This window comes from Anomaloglossus baeobatrachus, chromosome 1 (assembly GCF_048569485.1).
Source record: "Anomaloglossus baeobatrachus isolate aAnoBae1 chromosome 1, aAnoBae1.hap1, whole genome shotgun sequence".
Taxonomy (NCBI): Eukaryota; Metazoa; Chordata; class Amphibia; order Anura; family Aromobatidae; genus Anomaloglossus; species Anomaloglossus baeobatrachus.
The window spans coordinates 639,226,624-639,249,014 of NC_134353.1; the positions used below are offsets into that span (position 1 = coordinate 639,226,624).

The window sequence follows — 22,391 nt, forward strand, 5'->3', positions numbered from 1 at the left end:
TCCTGTTCGTGACGCCAAGTTGTCGCGGGCGGGGAGGAGGGTGTCTGCACACTACGCTCACCCCTTCTGCTCGGGTCCGGCAGCTGCTCAGTGGTGGCTCGAGCTGTGGGCCGGATCCCGGGGTTCCTCGAGCGACACTCCTCGCCCGTGAGTGAAAGGGGGGTTGTTGGGTGTGGGGGATTGTTATAGTTCGTGACGCCACCCACGGTTGTGGTGATTGCACCACCGCTGCTCTGGATGGTGGATCCCGGGGATGGTGATGGGGAGCAGCCAGGTGTTGTGTTGCCCCTCCGTGGGTAGGGGTTGGTGATCCCGGGGCCCGGTGATGGTTTGTGAGGTGCGGGGCCTGGTGGGCACAGGGACGCGGGGGCAGCGCTGTGCCTTGCGGCACTGTGGTACTCACTCAGCCTGAGACACGGACACAGTTTGTACGGTAAACCAAACGGCTGGTAGGACGGTCCCACAGACGGCTGCACCTGCACTCCCGTTAGGTGACGGTGATGTCCCTCTTCCTTGCACCTATGTTTGACTGATGGTAGCGGTGGATTCCCTCCGGTTACCCGCTCCCCGACTGCAATCTGGGCCGGAGGAGCTCTACACTTGCCCGCAGGCGCTGGCCCTGAGAAACTGGTGCCTTGGCGGTGGCGGTGTCTCTCTGCTCCCGGTTGGGCTGTTGCCTTCAATCGGGACTTGGTTGTTGGGGGTTCTACGTCCCCTTCACTGACGGATTCGGCAAATTTGGCGACTCCTAGCCTTGCCGGGGTCCGAGAGGCCCCTGCCCTGGTGCTGACTGTCCTTCGGAACACTGCTCCAGACCACCGGGCACACAGCCAACGGGGTCCTTCCAGGAACTTCCAAACGGTCCCCCTCCAGACAGTCACCGCCGTCGCTGACCTTGCTGTTCTGGCCCTTCACAAAGCTGGGCCCTCAGGCTTTGCACGCTCTCTGCTCTGTCACCACTTCTTGCTTTCCTCCTTTTCCACTTTTCCTTCACTTTCACTTCTCTGTTGTTTACTCCTACTTTTGCTCCTCACACTTGCCCTCCCCGGGCTACTCTGCCTGGTACTTCCCGCCTCCAGAGCTGTGAGCTCCTTGGTGGGCGGAGGCAACCGCCTGGCCCACCCTCTGGTGTGCATCATCAGACTCCTGGAGGAAGGCAACAAGGATTTCTGGTTAGCTGTGATGTGCCTACCTGGAGTGTGGGGTGTGGTGGTGTGTGATCTGTGTCCCCTGGCTTGCCCAGGGCGACACAATGTCACCGCTAACCGCGGCTCCGAGAGCACCGTTGCTATGGTAACGCGTCTGTCAGCGTTACCGCTGTTACCGCTGACAGCCAGCACTGATCACTCATGGAGTGAAGGCTGCACGCTGCTTCCCGATTGTAGTGAGGATTGTAGTGAGGATGGAGGTTCCCCAGCCCCAAGTGATGAGCTGGGTAAACTCATCCTCACTACAATCGTCACTACTACTACACTAGTGAGGATTGTAGTGAGGATGGAGGTTCCCCAGCCCCAAGTGATGATCTGGGTAAACTCATCCTCACTACAATCGTCACTACTACTACACTAGTGAGGATTGTAGTGAGGATGGAGGTTCCCCAGCCCCAAGTGATGAGCTGGTGAATCTCATCCTCACTACAATCGTCACTACTACTACACTAGTGAGGATTGTAGTGAGGATGGAGGTTCCCCAGCCCCAAGTCATGAGCTGGTGAATCTCATCCTCACTACAATCGTCACTACTACTACACTAGAAAGAAAGAAGACAGAAGAGCAGGATTATGGAGGGCTGACAGGGGGTAATAAAGATGGAGTCTCTAATGTGTCTGTGTATTTATTTCTATTAAAGTATTTTTTCTCTGTGTGGTGTTTTTTTTAACCCTTTATTGGAGATTCTTAATGGCCGGGTCAAACGTGCCTGACATTAAGAATCTCTGGCTTAATACTGGCTAGTAAAACAAAGCCAGTATTAACTCATGATTACCCAACAAGCCACCCGGCTCCAGGGCTGTTGGAAGAGTTGGATACAGCGCCAGATGATGGCGCTTCTATGAGAGCGCCATTTTCTGGGACGGCTGCGGACTGAAATCCGCAGTAGAGGCGCCCAGAAACCTCGGGCTAACCTGTGCTGCGGATTCCAATCCCCAGCTGCCTAGTTGTACCCGGCTGGACACAAAAATGGGGCGAAGCCCACGTCATTTGTTTTTTAATTATTTCATGAAATAACTGAAATAATTAAAAAAAAACGGGCTTCCCTATATTTTTGGTTCCCAGCCGGGTACAAATAGGCAACTGGGGGTTGGAGGCAGCCCGTGGCTGCCTGCTGTACCTGGCTAGCATACAAAAATATGGCGAAGCTCACGTCCTTTTTTTTGTAGTTTTTTGGCAAAAAAATAAAAAATGCTTCCCTGGATTTTCCATTGCCAGTGAAGGTAACACCAAGCAGTGGGGGTTAGCAGCCAGTAGCTGCTTGGATTACCCTTAGCTAGCAATACAAAAAATGTAGCGGGAGCCCATATATATTTTTTTTAATTATTTATTTAAATAACTAAAAATAAAATGGGCTTCCCTGTATTTTGATTGCTGGACATCACAGTGCTGTAAAAATAAATCTTTAAAAAAATGACGTAGCGCTCCGCGGTATTTTTGATTCTCAGCGCAGATAAAGCAGACAGCTATGGGTTGCCACCCCCATCTGCCTGCCGTTACCTTGGTTGGCAATCAAAATACAGGGAAGCCCATTATTTTTTTCTATTTAAAAAATGGTTTAAAAAAAAAATGACGTTGGGTCCCCCCATTTTTGATAGCCAGCTAGGGTAAAGCAGACGGCTGTAGCCTGAAAACCACAGCTGGCAGCTTTACCGTGGTTGGGGATCCAATGTGGAGGTCCCCTCAGGCTCTTTTTTATAATTATTTTATAAATATTAATAATTACACAATAAAAGTAGGGTCCCCCCCAAATTGGATCACCAGCCAAGGTAAAGCGGACAGCTGTGGTCTGGTATTCTCAGGGTGGGAAGGTCCATAGTTATTGGGCCTTCACAGCCTAAAAATAGCAGGCCGCAGGCACCCCAGACGTGGCGCATCCACTAGATGCGCCAATCTTGGCGCTTCACCCCAGCTCATCCCGTGCCCTGGTGCAGTGGCAAACGGGGTAATAAATCGGGTTGATACTAGCTGTAAAGTCACCTGAGATCAAGCCCAGCAGTTTGTGATGTCATGGCGTCTATTAGATACCCAACATCATAAACTGTCAGTACTAACAAAAACAAAAAATCGACAAAAGAAATTTATTTGAAAAAACAGTCCCCAAAACATTTCCTCTTTCACCAATTTATTGTAAGAAAAAAAATAAAGGGGTCCCACGACGACTCTGGACCGTCTAGAATATGGGGGGAGACACTCAGGGAACGTATCCCCCATTTTCTAGGAGTGCGGACCCTTCATGTGAGGAGTGTGGGTGCAATGAATCTGCACTCACTCTCCCCGGGTCCACAGCAGCAGAGTCCATGTCATAATGGTTGCTACCAAAGCTGCAATGCCCTGCTCATGAGGTAAGGGCATGCCTAATCAGGAGAACTACTGTAGAGGAAGCTCTGCTCACTGGTATATAGGTGCTCAGAGGTAATAATAGATAAAATTAGTGAGTAACCTCGGCACTCTAAATCTCCCAGACTAAGTCAGTAAGTCACAACGGATAGTAATGCAAAATCACTCTTTATTGGTCCGTATTAAGAAAAAAAAATTTTTCATAAGCATATATGTTTTTGTCCAAAACAAGTTACAAATGACGTTTCGGCCTGAGCCTTCGTCAGATTGGACTTATCTGCATGTAATCATGAAAAATGACAATAATCAGTATCACATAAGAGTGAGAGAACAATAACATAAACTCGAACAATGTAGAGGTACAATTGGGATGCAGCAAAAAAATTGCAACACAGCAAGAAATGAAACACATGATACAAATGTCATAATAAAGTACAAGGACAATATAGTAATGACAAATATGGGGTCAGAGTAGACTTAGACAGCTCTGGTACGAAAGAGATGTCAATCATAAAGTAACATGTGCAGTAGGTGTAGAGCTACAGTATGCATGGCAGAGCTAATGGGTAGACCGACCATAGAAAAAGAACAGAGAAAAAGTGGAGAAAAAGTGGAGAAAAAGTAGAGAAAAAGTGGAGAAAAAGTGGAGAAAAAGTGGAGAAAAAATGGAGAAAAAATGGAGAAAAAAGGAAAAAAAGTGGAGAAAAAGTGGAGAAAAAGTGGAGAAAAAGTGGAGAAAAAGTGGAGAAAAAGTGGAGAAAAAGTGGAGAAAAAATGGAGAAAAATGGAGAAAAAGTGGAGAAAAAGTGGAGAAAAAGTGGAGAAAAAGTGGAGAAAAAGTGGATAAACAGTGGAGGAAAAGTGGAGGAAAAGTGGAGAAAAAAATGGAGAAAAAGTGGAGCACCCTTTGGTACCTTTCATGTGGCACTAAGGGGTGCTTAGCTTTGTATTTAGCCAAAAAAATGAAAAAAAAAATGACGTAGGGTTCCCCCTAGTTTTGTAGCCAGCTAGGGTAAAGCAGACGGCTGCAGCCTGCAGACCACAGCTGGCAACCTCACCTTGGCTGGTAATCCAAAACTGAGGGCACCCCACGCTGTTATTTTAAATTAAATAAATAATTTAAAAAAAAAACACGTAGGGGTCCCCCAAAATTGGATCACCAGCCAAGGTAAAGCAGACAGCTGGGGCCTGATATTCTCAGACTAGGGAGGTCCATGGTTATTGGACTCTCTCCAGCCTAAAAATAGCAGGCCGCAGCCGCCCCAGAAGTGGCGCATCCATTAGATGCGCCAATCCTGGTGCTTCGCCCCAGCTCATCCCGCGCCCTGGTGCGGTGGCAAACGGGGTAATATATGGGGTTAATACCAGATGTGTAATGTCACCTGGCATCAAGCCCTGGGGTTGGTGAGGTCAGGCGTCTATCAGATACCCGACATCACCAACCCAGTCAGTAATAAAAAAAAATAGACGACAACCACATTTTTATTTGAAAAAACACTCCGCAAAACATTCCCTCTTTAACCAATTTATTAGAATGAAAAACAAATCCAGGTCTGCTGTAATCCAAGGGGTTGCCATGACGATCCACACTGTCCCAGTCAATGAAGAGCAGGATGTTCCCCATTGGCTGGGAGAGCAGTGCAGTGACCTGAGCTAACATCAATGGGTCAGCCCAGGTCACTGCAGGGGATGACAAGTGCTGCTGTCAGCGAGGTACATTACCTGCGCTGATCTCCAGCACACTGACAGCCCCTGTCACTGAGTTCAATGACCGGCGCCTTCACACCAAGTATCGCGAGAGGTCCGTGACGTCACCGCTAGTCAGTCTCGGGTCGGAAGCGAGAGGTGATGTGACAAGCGGCGGCCATGGAGGACAGTGACAGCGCTGAGGTCGGTATGGCGAGACTTCATCACCGCAGGTAAGCCGAGCGGGACCATGTGTGTGTGTGTGTGTGTGTGTGTGTGTGTGTGTGTGTGTGTATGTATGTATGTGTACATGCCGCGGGCAGGAGGGGGCGGAGCGAGCTGAGCGGGAAAGTGTGGGCTTCCTGCACGTAACTAAGATAAACATCGGGTTACTAACCAAAGCGTTTTGGTTGGATACCCGATGTTTATCTTGGTTACCAGCTTGTGGCAGGCTGCCAGCGATGGCTCCTGCACACTCTAGCTGTAAAAAGCCCTGCTTTTTGCTGCTAGAACCGTTCTCGAACGTATCTAGAACTATCGAGCTTTTGCAAAAAGCTCGAGTTCTAGTTCGATCTCGAACAGCCCCCAAAATCACTCGAGCCCCGAACTGGAGAACCTCGAACCACGAACCGCGCTCAACTCTACTCCTTAGGCCACATCCAGCCGGGAGCGGACTCCTGAAGTTGCAAGCACAGGCCATCTTACAAAGGTGCAGGAGAAAGACAGAGACCACCAGTCGGCTGCGGGCACTGACCACCATCACCTTGGTTTACTAGAGACTCGTGTGTTTCCTTTAATAGTGAGTACACCAGCACCCTGCGGTCACCCATCACCTGCACCAAAAACCCCAACGGGTCCTGGGGACACCATCCCTGCCCACGGAGGGGTTAACAACTTGCTGCATAACATCTCCCCCGGGTGCCCCGTAACTGCAGCGGTGGTGTCCAACCTCACCACATAACGTGGGTGGCATCACGAACCTAATACGGCTCAGCCCGTACATATTCGTCATACATCCACCACCACTATAACCCCCCTTTTTGATCAAAATGACCGCGAGACCCCCGGGTCCGTAAACCCTCGAGCCACCCACAGAAGATCTGGATCCGAGCAGCTCGCTGCTGAGAGTGGGGCGGTACACTTGACATGATGGAATTTTATCTACGATGAAATAAAGAAAAAAAATTTTTACTTTTAAACTTTGGACCTGTTTGCTGGACAATCCTACAAATTTAATTTCAAAAATTACATGACAAAATAAAATTAAATCTGTCTAAATTGGAAAATTCTGATACTGATATTAAACAAAGAAAGTTTGAAAGGGACTTAAAAGATTACAAGGAAAATAATGTCTATAATTGGCAGAGTCGCCCACATTTAATATTGAAGAAAATCATATATGCACAAAAGAAAAATAAAGTGACTTTCTTTGATGGAAATAAAAGTACGGACTCATCTACATATAATTATACAGAGGCTACCTTGGACTCTTCATCACTGTCAACCTCTCTAACCTCTATTGATGAGAACAATAGTGCACAAAATTTTGGACCTCAACAGAGAACTTTTTATTCCAGGAATGTTCCAAAAAACAGAGGAAAAGAGGTGGACGCAAACACCACAGCGCCAACAAGAAGAAATCCGCAAAGGAACAAAAATCGGAAATATTAGAGATTCCAATCTGAAATCTCTCAAGTTATATTTTGACCGAGGAACAGACGTTCCTATTATCTAAAGGTCTAGGCTTTTGTCCATCGTATAATTTTGATCTCTTTGGAACCTTGCTTGATGTGAATAAGCTAGATCATAATTTTACTATCAAATGTCCTTTTTCTAAAGATGATGATGCGCCTCCTCATGATGATATGGATGTTGTGGAGAGAGATTTCATGTTTTCCTTTGTAGAACAAAAAACAGTTTTGTCTTTTGAAAAAACTATGTTGTGAGAGCATGAAATATGATGTAGACTTTAATTTGGCTTTTCATACAAGGAATCCCCAGTTCTATCCTTTGAAATAAAGTCCTCTGGTTCTTGATTCATTTCAAGAACTAGTGGAAAAAGAACTTATAGATATTAGACAAAGAAATTAAAAATAATCCTGTTGTTACAACCAATTTATCTGCAGGGGAAAAACATGCCCTCAATGATCTAATCAATAACAAGGATTTGTTGATACGTGAAGCCGATAAGGAAGGGGGGGTTGTTATTTTGAATGCTGGTTTGTATGAAAAGCTAAATTTATTGGATTTAGAAAATTTGAATTCTTATCAGGAAATATTTCAGGATCCTACAATAGCATATAACAGTGAATTAAAGACACTTTTGGAGGAAGGACTGTTTAGTGGGGCCCTTATGCAAAGATTGTTTGATTATACATATGTTATGTGTCCTGTCGTTCCTATTTATCACTCTCTCCCAAAGATCCATAGGATATTTTTCCACCTTCACTACATCCTATAGTGGCAAGTTTTGAATCTTTGGGAGAGAGACTCAGTGAATGGGTCAACCACTATTTGCAACCTTAAGGCTATGTGCGCACACCGCGGATTTGCTGCAGAACATGTGTCTAACATTGCTGCAGTCAATTCTCCAGCAAAACCTATGTGTTTTAAAAAGTGCTGTGCGCACATGTAAGTCGTGTACAGGGTGAACTCCCCAGTATACAGCAAAACCATGCACCAGGAAAAGGACTCTAGGCAGTTGATTGATAAATGATTGTTTAACTTTACCTAAACAAAAAAAAACATGCAGAAAACAAAAAGAACAGAACAAAATATTCACAAGGCCAAAAGCCTACACCCCTATGCTGTGCCACTCGCAATGGAGATTTATACCACCTTCTCACCAACCTTTGCCTAACCAAGGGGTTCTCTAAACAGTCGCCTAATACCTGGTAATCCCTCTGGGTAGCAGGAGTAATTGTGTGTGTGTGTGAACATGGCCTACCAGTGGTGTAGCATAAAATAATAAATAAATAAGCATTAAATAATTTTTAAGATTAAGACCCGCAGGTGATCTTGTTTTCATATCCAAAATCCAATGTGCTTCCTTACGTAGTAAAATGTTTTTTTTATATTACCCCCTCTACGTGGTAACAGAATTTTTTTCCAAAGCATTCACCTGTAAACCAACAAGGTTACCACCATGAACAATCAAAAAATGTTGTGAAGCTCCCGACAGATGACGCATTAGAAATATCGTAAACATGTTCTGAGATGCATTTTCTGAGTGTTCTGGTGGTATACCCTATATACTGCATGTGGCAAATAGTGCAGGAAATCATAGAAACTAAGTTAGATGTCCCACAATTAATAAATGTTTTTATATCAAATTTGCGACCATTTGAGTAAGGTGGGCTTTACACGTTGCGACATCACTAGCAATTGCTAGCGATGTTGAGCGCGATAGCACCCGCCCCCCGTCGTACATGCAATATCTGGTGCTTGCTGCCGTAGCGAACATTATCACTACAGAAGCTTCATACGCACATACCTGGTCAGCAACGTCGCTGTGACCGCCGAACAATCCCTCCTTCAATGGGGAGGTGCGTTCGACGTCACCCCGACGTCACTAAGCAGCCGGCCAATAGAATCGGAGGAGTGGAGATGAGCAGGACATAACATCCCGCGCACCTTCTCCCTTCCACATTGCTGGTGGACGCAGGTAAGGAGATGTTTGTAGTTCCTGCGGTTTCACACACAGCGATGTGTGTTGCTGCAGGAACGACAAACAACATCATATCTGCAGCAGTAACAACATTATGGAAATGAACGACGTGACACAGATCAGCGATTTTTTACTCTTTTGCACTTGTTCATCTTTGCACCTAGAATTTACACGTTGCGATGTCGCTTCCGGCGCCGAATGTGCGTCACTAACGACGTGACCCCGACGATATATCGGTAGCGATGTCGCAACGTGTAAAGCCTGCCTAAGATTCAAAAGAGGTGATATTTGGCATAAATCTACACAAGCCACATGCTTTTTTTCCACATTTAAACAAAGCCCTAGTGGGAAGCCAATTTTTCTCATCAGACCCGTTTTTATTGTTTTTGGAACTCTGTATGCTGGGAAAATTGAGTTAGATTAGTTCTGGGATCCTTTATGTCTGCTTGAATAGAAACAATGCGATTCTCCTCTTCCTTGATAATCAATTGTATCAGTTTCAAGGAACATGCACTGAGAATATTCTCCCATTTTCTCTGGAATACTTCACTATAATGAGCAGTAACTTTTTTTCTTAATCTGAGTCCGCGGGGAATCATATTCTTTTAAAGTAAACATTCAGAGATTTATGGTTCCATCACGTTCTTATTTCTTTGCCCATTTTATATTCCAGATTTTTGATTATAGTGAACAGTTCATCAGGGAGTTGCACCGAGTTCTCATTAGCGACATTGAAAATCTGTGCAGATCTATTCGTTCTATTTGCATGGTCATCCACATCCAAAAATATCTGTTCTGTATTCATTGTATAAACTTGTTAATAAATCTCTGCCTAATATAGGTAAGCAAGGCTAAATGGCTCACAATGAAAAATGAAAAAACAGAAGGAAGTCAGCTTACCGTACAGAAAAGTCCAATAGATATGCTGCATTTCATGAGGAGGCTCTGCATCGGATTGAATTGCAGGAGTTCTTGCCAACACTCAATGTGAAGAAGAAAGACAAAATCGAGCGAGCTCAGCAGTAGATGAAATATAAAATATTCTTCTTTATTTCAAAATTTGATAAAAATATCAGGTAGCAACATATGACAAGTTAATTCAAGCAGAGATGGAAAAAATATTTTTCACATTTTTTTTATTTTTCTTCACGATTATGTATATCATGTGGAATATCGATTAATAATAATTTAAAATTCATTCTCAGATTCTCTGAGAAAAGTTTCAAAGCAACAAATGGGGTTCTATTGTGGCTTTCACTATGTATTTGTCCATATATCTTTATCATACTGTAATTTGTCATATTGTTCTGTCGCGGGTGGAGGAGGGGACGCTGCGCTCTCCCACTGCTCGGGTCCGGCTTGCCGCTGCTCTGCGGCTGCTGCTGCTGCTCGGTGGCTCGAGCGATGGGCCGGATCCCGGGGACTCGAGCGGCGCTCCTCGCCCGTGAGTGAAAGGGGGGGAATGATGTTGGGGATTTGTTGCCCGTGATGCTACCCACGGTTGTGGTGATAATGGTGACACCACCGCTGCTCTAGACGGGGATCCCGGGAGCGGTGACAGGGAGCAGCTGGGTTGTTATATCTCCCCTCCATGGGTAGGGGGTTGGTTGTCCCAGGGCCCGGTGATGAGGAAAGGGTTGGTTGGTGCAGGCGGGCTACGGGGCCTGGCGAGGTGCAGGGTCGCGGGGACAGCGCTGTGCCGCACGGCACGGTGGTACTCACTCAGCCTGAGACGATGACACAGTTCTCGGTAAAACACACGGCTGGAAAGACGGTTCCCACGGACGGCTGCTGTTGCTTTTCCCCGGTAGGTAACGGTGACTGTCTCTTTCCCTGCACCTATGCTCACGGTTGGTAGCGATGGATTCCCACCGGTAACCCGCTCCCCGACCTGGATATGGGCCGGAGGAGCCCCTCTTTGCCTGCAGGCGCTGGCCCTGAGAAACTGGTGCCTTGGCGGTGGCGGTGTCTCTCTCATACGGTTGGACGGTTGCCTTCAATCGGGACTTAGTTGTTTAGAGACCCGGAGGTCCCCTTCACTGACGGATTTGGCAAATTCACGGCGACTCCAAGCCTTGCCGGGATCCGAAAGTCCCCTGCCAATGGTGCTGGCCTCTCCTTGTGTATCGGTCCGGTACCGCCGGGCCACCACCCGTCCGCGGTCCTTATGGTAACTCCGATAGGCCACTCCTGCAGACGGTCACCGCCGTCTGCTAACCTTGCTGTCTCGGTCCGGGGCACACACCCGGACCAACTTCAGGCTTTCAAACTGTCACTTCTCCTCTTTCACTACTGTCCCTCCTTCTACTTCCCACTCCAAAACTAATCTCTGTTCCGCACTCTAACTCTTCCTGAGCTCATCTGCCTGGTTTTCCCGCCTCCAGGACTGTGAACTCCTTGGTGGGCGGAGACCAACCGCCTGGCTCCACCACCTGGTGTGGACATCAGCCCCTGGAGGAAGGCAACAAGGATTTCAGGTCTAGCTTAGGTGTGCCTAACCAGGGTGTAGGGTGTGGTGATGTCATTACCTGTGTCCCCTGGCTTGCCCAGGGCGACACAGTTCTATTATCAACTGCATTCATATATTTATACTATTGTACTTATACTGCTTTTTATCAGACTTTCATGGGTTTGATTTTAAAATGATTAATGGTAAGAGGTGGTTCACATCTGTGGCAAATTACAGTTAATTTGCTACAACACCACCTACCTAGAAAGATTTTCTTTTTATTTCCCAGTGAAACAGCATTCTGTAACGTGACAATGATAAAGGCATAAAGCCAAAACACATCTTGTCGTGCGTTTACCGCAGTAATAATTTTTTCCATTTCTGCCTGAATTATTGTCATATGCTGCTATCTGATATTTTTATCAAATTTTGAAATAAAGAAGAATATTTTATATTTCATCTACTGCTGAGCTCGCTGGATTTTGTCTTTGCTCTTCATATAAAGTTACCATATGGTCCTTTTCTTAAGGTTAACAGCATGGTAAAATTGTGCATATTCCAAAACTCTGAGATTGCCTGGTCTCTCCTGGGCAGCAAATGCATTATTAAAGAGGTAGTTCATTACTCTGCAATAGTTGCCACATCTTTGTAAAACAGATAGGGAAGGCATTTTCTAAATACCTTGTTCAGCCAATTCTGCCTCTGAGCGGCGCTATCAGGGTCCACTCATCCCCATGAAGTGACTCCCGGGGCTCTGTGACCTCCGGGATCCAGTGATATCACTTCGGTTTCCAGCTGACCTGACATCACTGTGACCTGCCCCAGTCTTCACGAGTGACTGGGCTATGGGTGGAGTTTCGCTGGTCATCACAGCGCAGCATCCTGCTTGCGGCGCTCTGCAGTGAAGGAGAGCGCTCACAAGATGCTGGGCTATGATGAGCGGTGAAACGCCGCTCACAGCTCAGTCACTCAGGCAGACTGGGACTGGCCTCGAAGGTGTCAGGTCAACTGTAAGTTGACATGACTTCACCGGATCCCAGAGGTCACGAAGCCCGGGAATAACTTCATGGGGATGAGCAAACTGTGATATCGCTGCTCACAGGCAGAACTGGCTGATTAAGGTATTTAGAAAAAGCCTTCTCTATCAGTTTTACAGGGATGTGGCCACTATTGCAGAGTAGTGAACCACCACTTTAATTAATCTTTGAAAGTATTGACTTAAAGGTTCAAAGAACTCATCATACTCTAAAATACAACGAATTGTGTTCCTGTTTTCCCACAATATACAGAATCTGTTTTTATTGAAATTCTCGTTATTTCTTTTCATGCTTGTAATAGTCTAGAATTAGTGCTGCCACCTAGTGGGGAAATGTTGAATCTTTCCTACAGTTTATGTCACATTCAGAGATTGTCTTCTATCATTGTGTATGTCTAATACAGTAATACACGGCAGTGTCCTCATTCTTCACATGGGTCACTTGTAGATATAACATGTTTTTACTGTTATCCCTGGAGGTTGTGAATCGTCCTTTAACAGAATCCTCATAGCTTGTGCCAAACCCATTGGGGGTAATATCACCCACCCACTGTAACCTTGTATCAAAAGTCTGTCTGAACCAGCCCATCCAGTAGCTACTGAAGGTGAATCCAAATCCTTCACATAAGAGTGTATGGGAATTCCCGGGCTTTATCACCACGGGGTCCAATGGCTGGACAAGTCGTTCTTCAGAGCGGACACCTGGAGAATACACAGAATAAGGTTACATCCATATCCACATCTCATCATAGTGCTAGTAATATCTTTCTACTAATGTTCTAGTAATGTCTGTAGTAATGTCACCTGACACGCCGGCCAGTGATATAAAGAGGAGCAGGAAAGTCTCCATTACTGCTGGGGTTACTTCTAGGAGGTGATGTGTGATCCATCAGCGCTGTCTTTATTATGTAGGAGATGTCCCAGAAGGAAGTGACGTCAGCTCATTATCATATTGTGAGACATATATACAGGTGTGACTCTATCATATACAGTATGTGGGCGATGCTGTGGAGCGGTGTAAATGTTACATCATCATTTGTATTACAGCTCTTATTTCCCACATTAGTAAAGATTGGAGATGGGCGAATAGTAAAATATTCGATTTCGGACTATTTGAGCTGAATAATGTCTGCTATTCATGTATTCGTCAGGAAGAATGAACCCAATGCAAGTCAATGGCAAACTAGAATAAATTTCTGGAGGACCTTAGAAGTAGGACTGGGAGGGCTGTAAAAATGTTGAAATGGATGGAAAAGTGCTGAAACTGAAAGGAAACAGCATGGAGAAGATGCCTGGATGCATTTCTGACTCAGAACTGGTTACTGGGAATAATGCTCTGAGTTTTACTGGGATTAAAGCAGGAGAATTATACTTAATGTTTCTCGTTCCACTCATCAGTTCTCATGAATATTCACTGCTGCACACTGACCTACTTTGCCGGTGTCTGTGATTGATTGCCATCACACTAGCTGACTGAGTCAGAAAATGGAGAGCAAAAATAAATAAATAATTGAAATAAATGATATAGGGTCATACCGGGTAAAGCAAGCTCGCTGTCTGGGTGTTATACTTGACACTGATCTCTCCTTCACCTCCCACATACAATCTCTTGCCCGCTCCTGCTGCCTGCACCTCAAGAACATCTCTAGAATTTGCCCCTTTCTCACAATGGAAATGACAAAAACCCTCACCGTGGCCCTGATCCACTCCTGCCTCGACTACTGTAACTCTCTATTAATTGGTCTCCCCCTAACTAGACTCTCTCCTCTACAGTCCATCCTTAATGCAGCAGCCAGGGTCACCTATCTGGCTAACCGCTACTCGGATGCCTCTGCTCTGTGCCAGTCATTGTACTGGCTGCCCATATATCAAAGGATCCAATTCAAACTGCTTGTTCTCACTCACAAAGCTCTCTACAGAGCAGCACCCCCCTACATCTCCGCCCTCGTCTCTGTCAATCACCCCATCCGTTCTCTATGCTCAGCAAATGACTTTCGACTAACATCCACACTAATTCGAACCTCCCACTCCTGGATTCAAGACTTCTTCCGAGCTGCACCAATCCTCTGGAACACTCTACCCTAAGAAGCTAGGACAAATCACAACTCACTCAGCCTCAAACGCACCCTAAAAACGCATCTTTTTAGGGTGGCCTATCACACTCCATAGCCTTCTCAGAACATAACCACACGTCAAACTCCATGGCACCCAAATGCATCTCGAGGTACTGGCCAACTGGTCCAGGCAGCCATTATCTATCCCCCATTTCCTTGAGATGGCTGGATTGTCATTGTAAATAAGCACTTGTACCTTGTCCCCCCATCTCACTGTAGATTATAAGCTCTCACGAGCAGGGTTGTCTTTTTTTTCCCCTCTAATTATTGTATTTTCTATAACTGTTACTTGTTTGTATATGATCCTCCTCAATTGTAAAGCGCTGTGGAATATGTTGGCGCTATAGAAATAAAGATTATTATTATTATTACTATTATTATTATTATTATTATTATTAGATGGCTACAGGCTGCAGCCCTCAGCTGTGTGCGTTATCTTGGCTGTGTATCAAAATACGAGGAAACCCATGCAACTTATTATTTAAATATATAATTTAAAAATCCATCATGCGTTCCCCTCCGGTTTTTATACTTAGCCAAGATAAAGCAGACAGCTGGGGCTGGTATTCTCAGGCTGGGGAGGCCCCTGGTTATTGGGCCTCCAAGCCCAAAAATATCAGCCCGCAGCCACCCCATGACTGACACATCCATTAGCTGTGACAATTCTGGTGCTTTACCTGACTCATCCCAATTGCCCTGGTGAGCCGGCACTTCAGGATAATATATATGGAGTTGATGTCAGCTATGATTTGTCAAAAATAACCGCTGCCATCAAGCCCTTCGTTCGTAATGGCAAGAGGTCCATATGACCCCCCCAATTACCAACCCTGAAAGTAAAAAAAAAAGGAACACATACACAAAAATCCTTTTTTTTATTTTTAAAAAAAAAAAAAAACAAAAACAACCTCCGTCTTTCACCAATTTATTAACCCCTCAAAAAACCCCCGCAGCTCCAACGTAATTCACACGACGTCCCATGATGATCCTGGCTCTAGTACATCCAGAAGCTGCAGTGATTGAAAACGCGGCCCCTCACTGCAGCTTTTGGGACACACTGAGGGCAGCAATAGACCCGGCTGTGAGAAGTAGTGATATCAGTCAGGTCATCGGAGCTCATAGCCAGGTTCACACGATGACAACTGTGACCACCGGTGAACTTGCTGCTGGATTGCGGGATATGGCACCACTGCAGTCCGGCAATCTGGCGGTCAGGTCACTGGAGTTCAGAATCGGGGCACCCCACTGCCCACAGTGAAAATTGAACCCACTGCTCTGAGTGAAAGTGGAACCTGCTGCTGGATTGCTGGACTGTCGGCTTGAGGGACATGGCCACACGACAATCTAGTAGCGGGTTCCACTTTCACTGAGAGCAGTTTTTTTTTTCCTTTGTACTCACAGGGTTAGTAATGGGGGCTCTCCTAAACTCCTCTCCATTACCAACCCCAGACTTGATTCAGCTGTAATTTTTGACAAATCACAGCTGACAAAAACCCCATATATTACCCCAATTGCCATTGGGAATTTGGGATGAGCTGAGAAAAGCGCTTCAATTGGCAAATCTAATGGATATAAGGCAGCTGTGGGCTGGCCTTGTCAACCTGCTGTAGAAATACATGTGCTTTAGTACACAATAAGGCACGTACGGCACGCCTTTATTGTTACTGGTGTCTTGCACTAGGCACTATAGATAATAATATTTTAATTTTACTTAATAAAATGTATAGTTTATGTTAAATCTCCAAGCTACTCCGATGGTGAAACTTCCTTTACGATATGGACATTATATTATTTAATAGTTGCAGTGAAAGCAGCCGTGGGCTGCTATTTTTAGGCTAGGGAGGGCCTAATAACCATGGGCCTCCCCAGTTTCGAATACCAGCCCCTAGCTATCTGCTTTATCTTGGCTGAGTATCAAAATTGTGGGGGACCACACACTGATACACAGCCAAGGTAATACATACAGTGGGGGCTAGAGCCTGTAGCCGTCTTCTTTATCTGCACTGGGTATCACAAAAAAGGAAGCATAAAGTGCTATAGCCAGTTCATAGCCTGTGGTCCATTTTTTTTTAAAGTGCACATAACCTGGTGCTAAAAGGAAGCAAATACTTCAACAGTTCACACAAAAGTTCTTGTGGGCACATTTTCTTAAACATTTAAATGTTGCTTAACTTTAAAACATCTTGAACTTTGCTATTCAAACTACACAGACTTGCTTCTCTCAAGATCAGGGATCTTGCTTTCAGTGCTCTGACTCTGGGAAATAGCAGCATGAGTATCCTCTAATGGTGACAATTCTGAGGACCTGGCAGAAACAGTGTGGTTGGAGCTTGGACTTGCCACGGTTTCCTGAGGGCACTGTACCACGTCCAAGGCAAACCAGCCTCTTTCACCCAAATGCCTGGTGAATTCAACAACATCTCCCGCATAAAGGTCTCGACCTGGGTGTCCTCGCTGTAGATGGGATTGCACATCCCTTCTGGGGACAAAGATGCCCTCCTTTACTTCGGACTCCACTATGAAGCCATACCCTGTGCGGCAGTTAAATTCCTCCACTACCCCACGGTGGAGGGGACCTCTGGCCTGGAACCCGGTCTGCTGCAGGGTCTGCTTTTCCTGCAGGTCTCTGGCCTCCACTTGCTTTTTCTCTGGGGTGGGCTTCTCAAGGGGGTGTCTGGATCTCACACGCCGCTGTCCTCTGCAGGCTTGTCTCTGCATCACCATCACCTGTTCATCAGCTGACTCCCTGGTCACATACATGCCAGGGCTATATGCAACCAGGTCTTCCTCCTGGGCAGGGGGTGCTGCAATCTCTCTTTCTAAGGGTGCTGTGACCTCCTCTGGTCAGTTGGGGAATAGCAGCGGTGGTGGCTGAATCTCGTCTCCCTCCCTGGCGAAGGGTGCTGCGACCTCTTCCGGAACGGCAGACCGACCTCCGGGCCTCCCTTTCTCTTTAAGGGTGCTTTGTCCTCCTCCGATCGATTTTGCAGCAGCTCTGGGGACGAGCCTCCAGCAGCCGGGCAGGCTGATGGATACCTCTCCAGCGGAGAGGGTGTTGGGACCGCTTCAGGTCGGGATGGCAGCTTAGGAACCAGGTAGATGTCTACCAGGTGTGCGGGGAACCGAGCCTCCAGTCCTCTCTTTAGCCTAGCCATTTCCTTGTCCGCTTCATGCCGGAGCACATTGACGGGACCCCCTATCAGCGACTGGGGCGCTGTGACCACCTCTGGTCGGGCAACTGGGACAGACGGCGTTGCGGCCTGGTCTGGTCTGGCCGGTACAAGAGGCGTTTCGGCCTGGTCTGGCTGGGACAAGAGACGTTGTGTCCTGGTCTGGCCGGGACAAGAGGCGTTGTGTCCTGGTCTGGCCGGGACAAGAGGCGTTGCGTCCTTGTCTGGCTGGGACAAGAGGCATTGCAGCCTGGTCTGGTCTGGCCAGGACAAGAGGCGTTGAGGCCTGGTCTGGTCTGGCCGGGAAGAGAGGCGTTGTACCGGGCGTCGCATCGGGCGTCGCACCGGACATCGCATTAGGCATCGCACTGGCCTCTGGTGACAACGCCGGTGGGGTCAGCATACCCGATCGGGCAGGGACAGTGTGGGACTCACCCAGGATTGAGCCGGAGATATCCCGCAGCAGGGTCGCTATCGCCGGTGATGATTCCAGGTGGGCGTGGGCGGCACCTCCACGCGGACCTTGCTGCACCGACAGCTGCAGGTTTCTTATTGCCGATATCATCTCCTTTTTCCAAGCGGCTATCTCTCACCTGCTCCGTTCCTCCCTACTGTCAACAATTCTTTTTACTTCTGCCTCCAGCTCAGCAGCAATCATGGGCCTGGTCCATCCCAGCTCCTCGCGGTCGCTTCCCGCTGACGCCATCTTGCCTCTCGCTGCTCAACAGGTTCTGCCCGCACTCATTGCTCAGTTTCGTTTCTTTTCCATTTTCTCCCACAGGACTGGGACATCCCCGCAGTCCAGGGCCAGATCCGCCCCCATCTTCTCCTCTTGTGGGGCCAGAATGCTCCAGGAGTTCAAAGACAGCCACACCTCTTTGTGGGTGGTACTTTCCTTCTGCGCGGGCTGCGGTCTAAAAATTTGCGCGCTTTTAGCAGTGTCAATATGGCGGCGGTCCACATTTTTTGATCGGACCGCTAAGGCGCACTGTCACCTGTCTAAACAGGTCTAGTCCTTATCCACTTCGTGACCACCACGGCAGTCGCCTCTGGGACACTGCTCCACCCCTCAGGGACGCTGCAGGGACTTCTCTTTGGGATCTTCTCCGGCGACAGGTATGTCAGGTTATTTACATTTGAGTTGTGACACCACTCTCGGTTTGCGGTCGGGGTTATGGGTAGAGTTGAGAGATGTTCGAGGTTTGCCAATTTCATGTTCGAGTGATTTTGGAGGGTGCTCAAGCTCGAGCTCGAACTCGAGCTTTTTGCTAAAAGTTCGACAGTTCGAGTTAAGTTCGAGAACGGTATGATCAACAAAACCATGGCTTTTCACAGTAAGGTTATGTGCGCATGTTGCGTATCTGCATGCATCCTGCATCCCCAGCACAATCCCACTCTCTTTCCCACTCACCGATCATGGGCGCCTCGCTGCACAGCTGTCACAAATCTGCGGCGTCTTTTCCTCTTTAGAAAATGGCTGCCGCTTCATTATTCAATCAGGTATTCCGTGCTTTCCCCGCACACTGGCGCCCATGATTGGTTGCAGTCAGACACGCCCCCACGATGAGTGACAGCTGTCTCACTGCAACCAATCACAGCCGCCGGCGGGCGGGTCTATATCGTGCAGTAAAATAAATAAATAAATAATAATAAAAAAAAAAATGCGGTTCCCCCCCATATTTGATACCAGCCAGGATAAAGCCACACGGCTGGAGGCTGGTATTGTCAGGATATTGAGCGCCACGGTATGGGGAGCCCTCCAGCCTAACAATATCACCCAGCAGCTGGCCCGGAATTGCCGCATCCATTAGATGCGACAGTCCCGGGACTCCACCTAGCTCATCCCGAATTGCCCTGGTGCGTTGGCAATCGGGGTAATAATAAGTTTAATCATGCCAGGCGTCTCCCCGAGACACCTTCCATGATTAAACTGTAAGTGAAAGTAAATAAACACACACAGGGAAAAATCTTTTATTTGGAATAAAAGACAAAAAAACACCCTCTTTTACCAGTTTATTAATCCCCAAATACACATCCAGGTCCGACTTAATCCACACGACACTGTCAGCTCTGCTAGCTCTGCTACATGAAGATGCAGCAGCGCCGTAGAACACGATCACGCTGTGTCTTCTCCACGTAGCAATGAAGTGAATCGCGCTGTCACCAGAGACTTCACTCTCCAATGCAGATGTCAAGATTACCAAATCTGCCTATCTTTATCATTAGACGCAGTAGCTCAGTGGATAGAGCACTCGCTTAAGAAGCATAACTTCGCGAGTTCTGGTCCCAGTCCCGGTAAAGAATTTCATTTTTATTTTTTTATTTTTAATTTAAATTATAATTATTATATATTTATAATTATAATTTAATTTAATTATGCACTGAGGGGAGGAGCCGGACATCGGCTGTGAGCCGCGGGACACACCTCTAAAATCGGAGCAGTTCACGGAATGAGGCTGAATTCCTCTCTCCTCTCTCTCTCTCCCTCTGTCTCTTTTTCTGTCTCTGTCTCTCTCTCTCTTTCTCCCTCTCTCTTTCTCTCTCTCTGTCTCTCTTTCTCTCTCTCTCTGTCTCTCTCTCTCTCTTTCTCTCTCTCTCTCTCTTTCTCTCTCTCTTTCTCTCCCTCTTTCTTTCCCTCTTTCTCTCCCTCTTTCTTTCCCTCTTTCTCTCCCTCTTTCTTTCCCTCTTTCTCTCTCTCTTTCGCTTTCTCTTTCTCTCTTTCGCTTTCTCTTTCTCTCTCTCTTTTTCTCTCTCTCTTTCTCTCTCTCTTTTTCTCTCTCTCTCTTCCTCTCTCTTTTTCTCTCTCTCTCCCTCTCTCTCTCCTCTCTCTCTTTCTTTCTCTTCTCTCTCTCTTTCTCTCTCTCTTCTCTCTCTTTTTCTCTCTCTCTTTTTCTCTCTCTCTCTCACTCTCTCTCCTCTCTCTCTCTTTTTCTCTCTCTCTCCTTTTCTCAGTCTCTCTTTTTCCCTCTCTCTCTCTTCTCTCTCCTCTCTCTCTTTCTCTCTCCTCTCCCTCTCTATTTTCTCTCTCTTTCTCTCTCTCTCTTTTCTCCGTCTCTCTATTTCTCTTTTTCCTCTCTCCTCTCTCGTCTCTTTCGTCTCTCTTCTCTCCTCTCTCTCTTTCTCGCTCTCTCTTTCTCTCTCTCTCTCTCTTTCTCTATCTCTCTTTTTCTCTTTCCATGTCTCTCTCTCTTTCTGTCTCTTTCTCTCTTTCTCCCTCTTTCTCTCTATCTTTCTCTCTCTCCCTCTCCTCTCTCTCTCTTTTTCTCTCTCTCCCTCTCTCTCTCCTCTCTTTCTCTCTCTCTCTTCTCTCTCTCCCTCTCCTCTCTCTTTTTCTCTCTCTCCCTCTCTCTCTCCTCTATCTCCTCTCTCTCTTTTTCTCTCTCTCACTTTTTCTCAGTCTCTCTTTTTCTCCTTTTCCCTCTCGCTCTCTCTCTCTCCTCTCTCTTTCTCTTCTTTCCTCTCTTTCTCCCTCCTCTCTCTTCTCTCCTCTCTCTCTTTCTTTCTCTTTTCTCTCTCTCTCTTTCTCTCTCTTTTTCTCAGTCTTTCTTTCTCTCCTTTTCCCTCTCTCTCTCTCTCTCTCCTCTCTCTCTCGTCTCTCCTCTCTCTTTCTCTCTCTCTTTTTCTCATTTTCTCTCTCTTTCTCTCTCTTTTTTTTTCTCTCTCTCTTTTCTCTTTTTCTCAGTCTCTTTCTCTTTTTCTCTTTTTCCTCTCTCTCTCTCTCTCTCACTCTCTCCTCTCTCGTCTCTCTCTCTCTCTTCTCTCCTCTCAAATTCAAATTCAAATATGCTTTATTTGCAGGACCAAAATACAATTAGTGTTGCCAAAGCAAGAGAAATACAGTAAGTGTGGTGGGAGGGGATCAGGGTTATGGGGAGTTGGGGGCACAATTTGCGCTCTGAAAGTCCATTTAGGGGCCTTATGTTCCTCTCAGCTTATGACATGTGGTGACATATTGGGCGGCGATCTCCACCATTGATTCCTCTTCCCCCAGTAGGAAGCGGAGTTTCATGTCCTCGTCCATAGATGGAAAGTCCGGGGTATAAGTGGTAAATTTCTGGAAGTGGGAGGCGCTCACTGCTGAGTATTTGTTACAGTGCAGCAGGAAGTGTGCCTCGTCCTCCAGAGCCCCCTGTTGGCAGTGCTGGCACAGTCTGTTCTCCCGCGGCTTGTATGTCTGTCGGTGCCGCCCTGTTTCCACCTCTAGGCTGTGGGCACTCAGTCTGTACAGGCTCAGGGTCTGCCTGTCTTTGGGGTGGCGTAACCTTTCCAGATATGGGGCCAGAGTGTAGTCCCGGCGCAGTGACCGGTAGATGGTGAGTTTCTGGGAGTTCTCTAATTCATTCTTCCAGTCCTCTATGTATTGCATCTTGCAGCTCTCTGAGATCTCTTTTATTTGGGCTTTTGTCAGGGTGTGTTGCTGACTTTGGCTGTACTGGTTGCCGGGGTTCCTGGCTTGCTCTGGACTCTGGCTCAGCAGGGCTTTATGATGGTAGGAGCTGGGGTTGCTGTTCTGTATGTGCGCCTGGTGTGATAGCGCCCTCTTGTGTATACTGAACCATAAGGGGAATCGGCCCAGCTCTGCCCAACAGGCTATGTTTTGAGGTGCTGCGATGGACTTGGAGGAGATATTTACAGAATTCCATGTGGAAGACTGGATAGGTCACTGGGCCCCATACCTCGCTGCCATATAGCAGTATAGGGGTGATGACGCTGTCAAATATCTT

At 46.9% G+C, this 22,391-nt stretch overlaps 1 gene segment (V, D, J or C); it reads right to left on the reverse strand.

The window, feature by feature from the left end:
- Positions 1-12,768: 12,768 nt before the first annotated feature.
- LOC142243625 (Ig heavy chain V region 914-like) lies at positions 12,769-18,373 on the reverse strand. The segment is given in 3 exon segments: positions 12,769-13,088; positions 15,323-15,327; positions 18,261-18,373. Coding segments are annotated over 3 exon segments (438 nt in total).
- Positions 18,374-22,391: the final 4,018 nt, after the last annotated feature.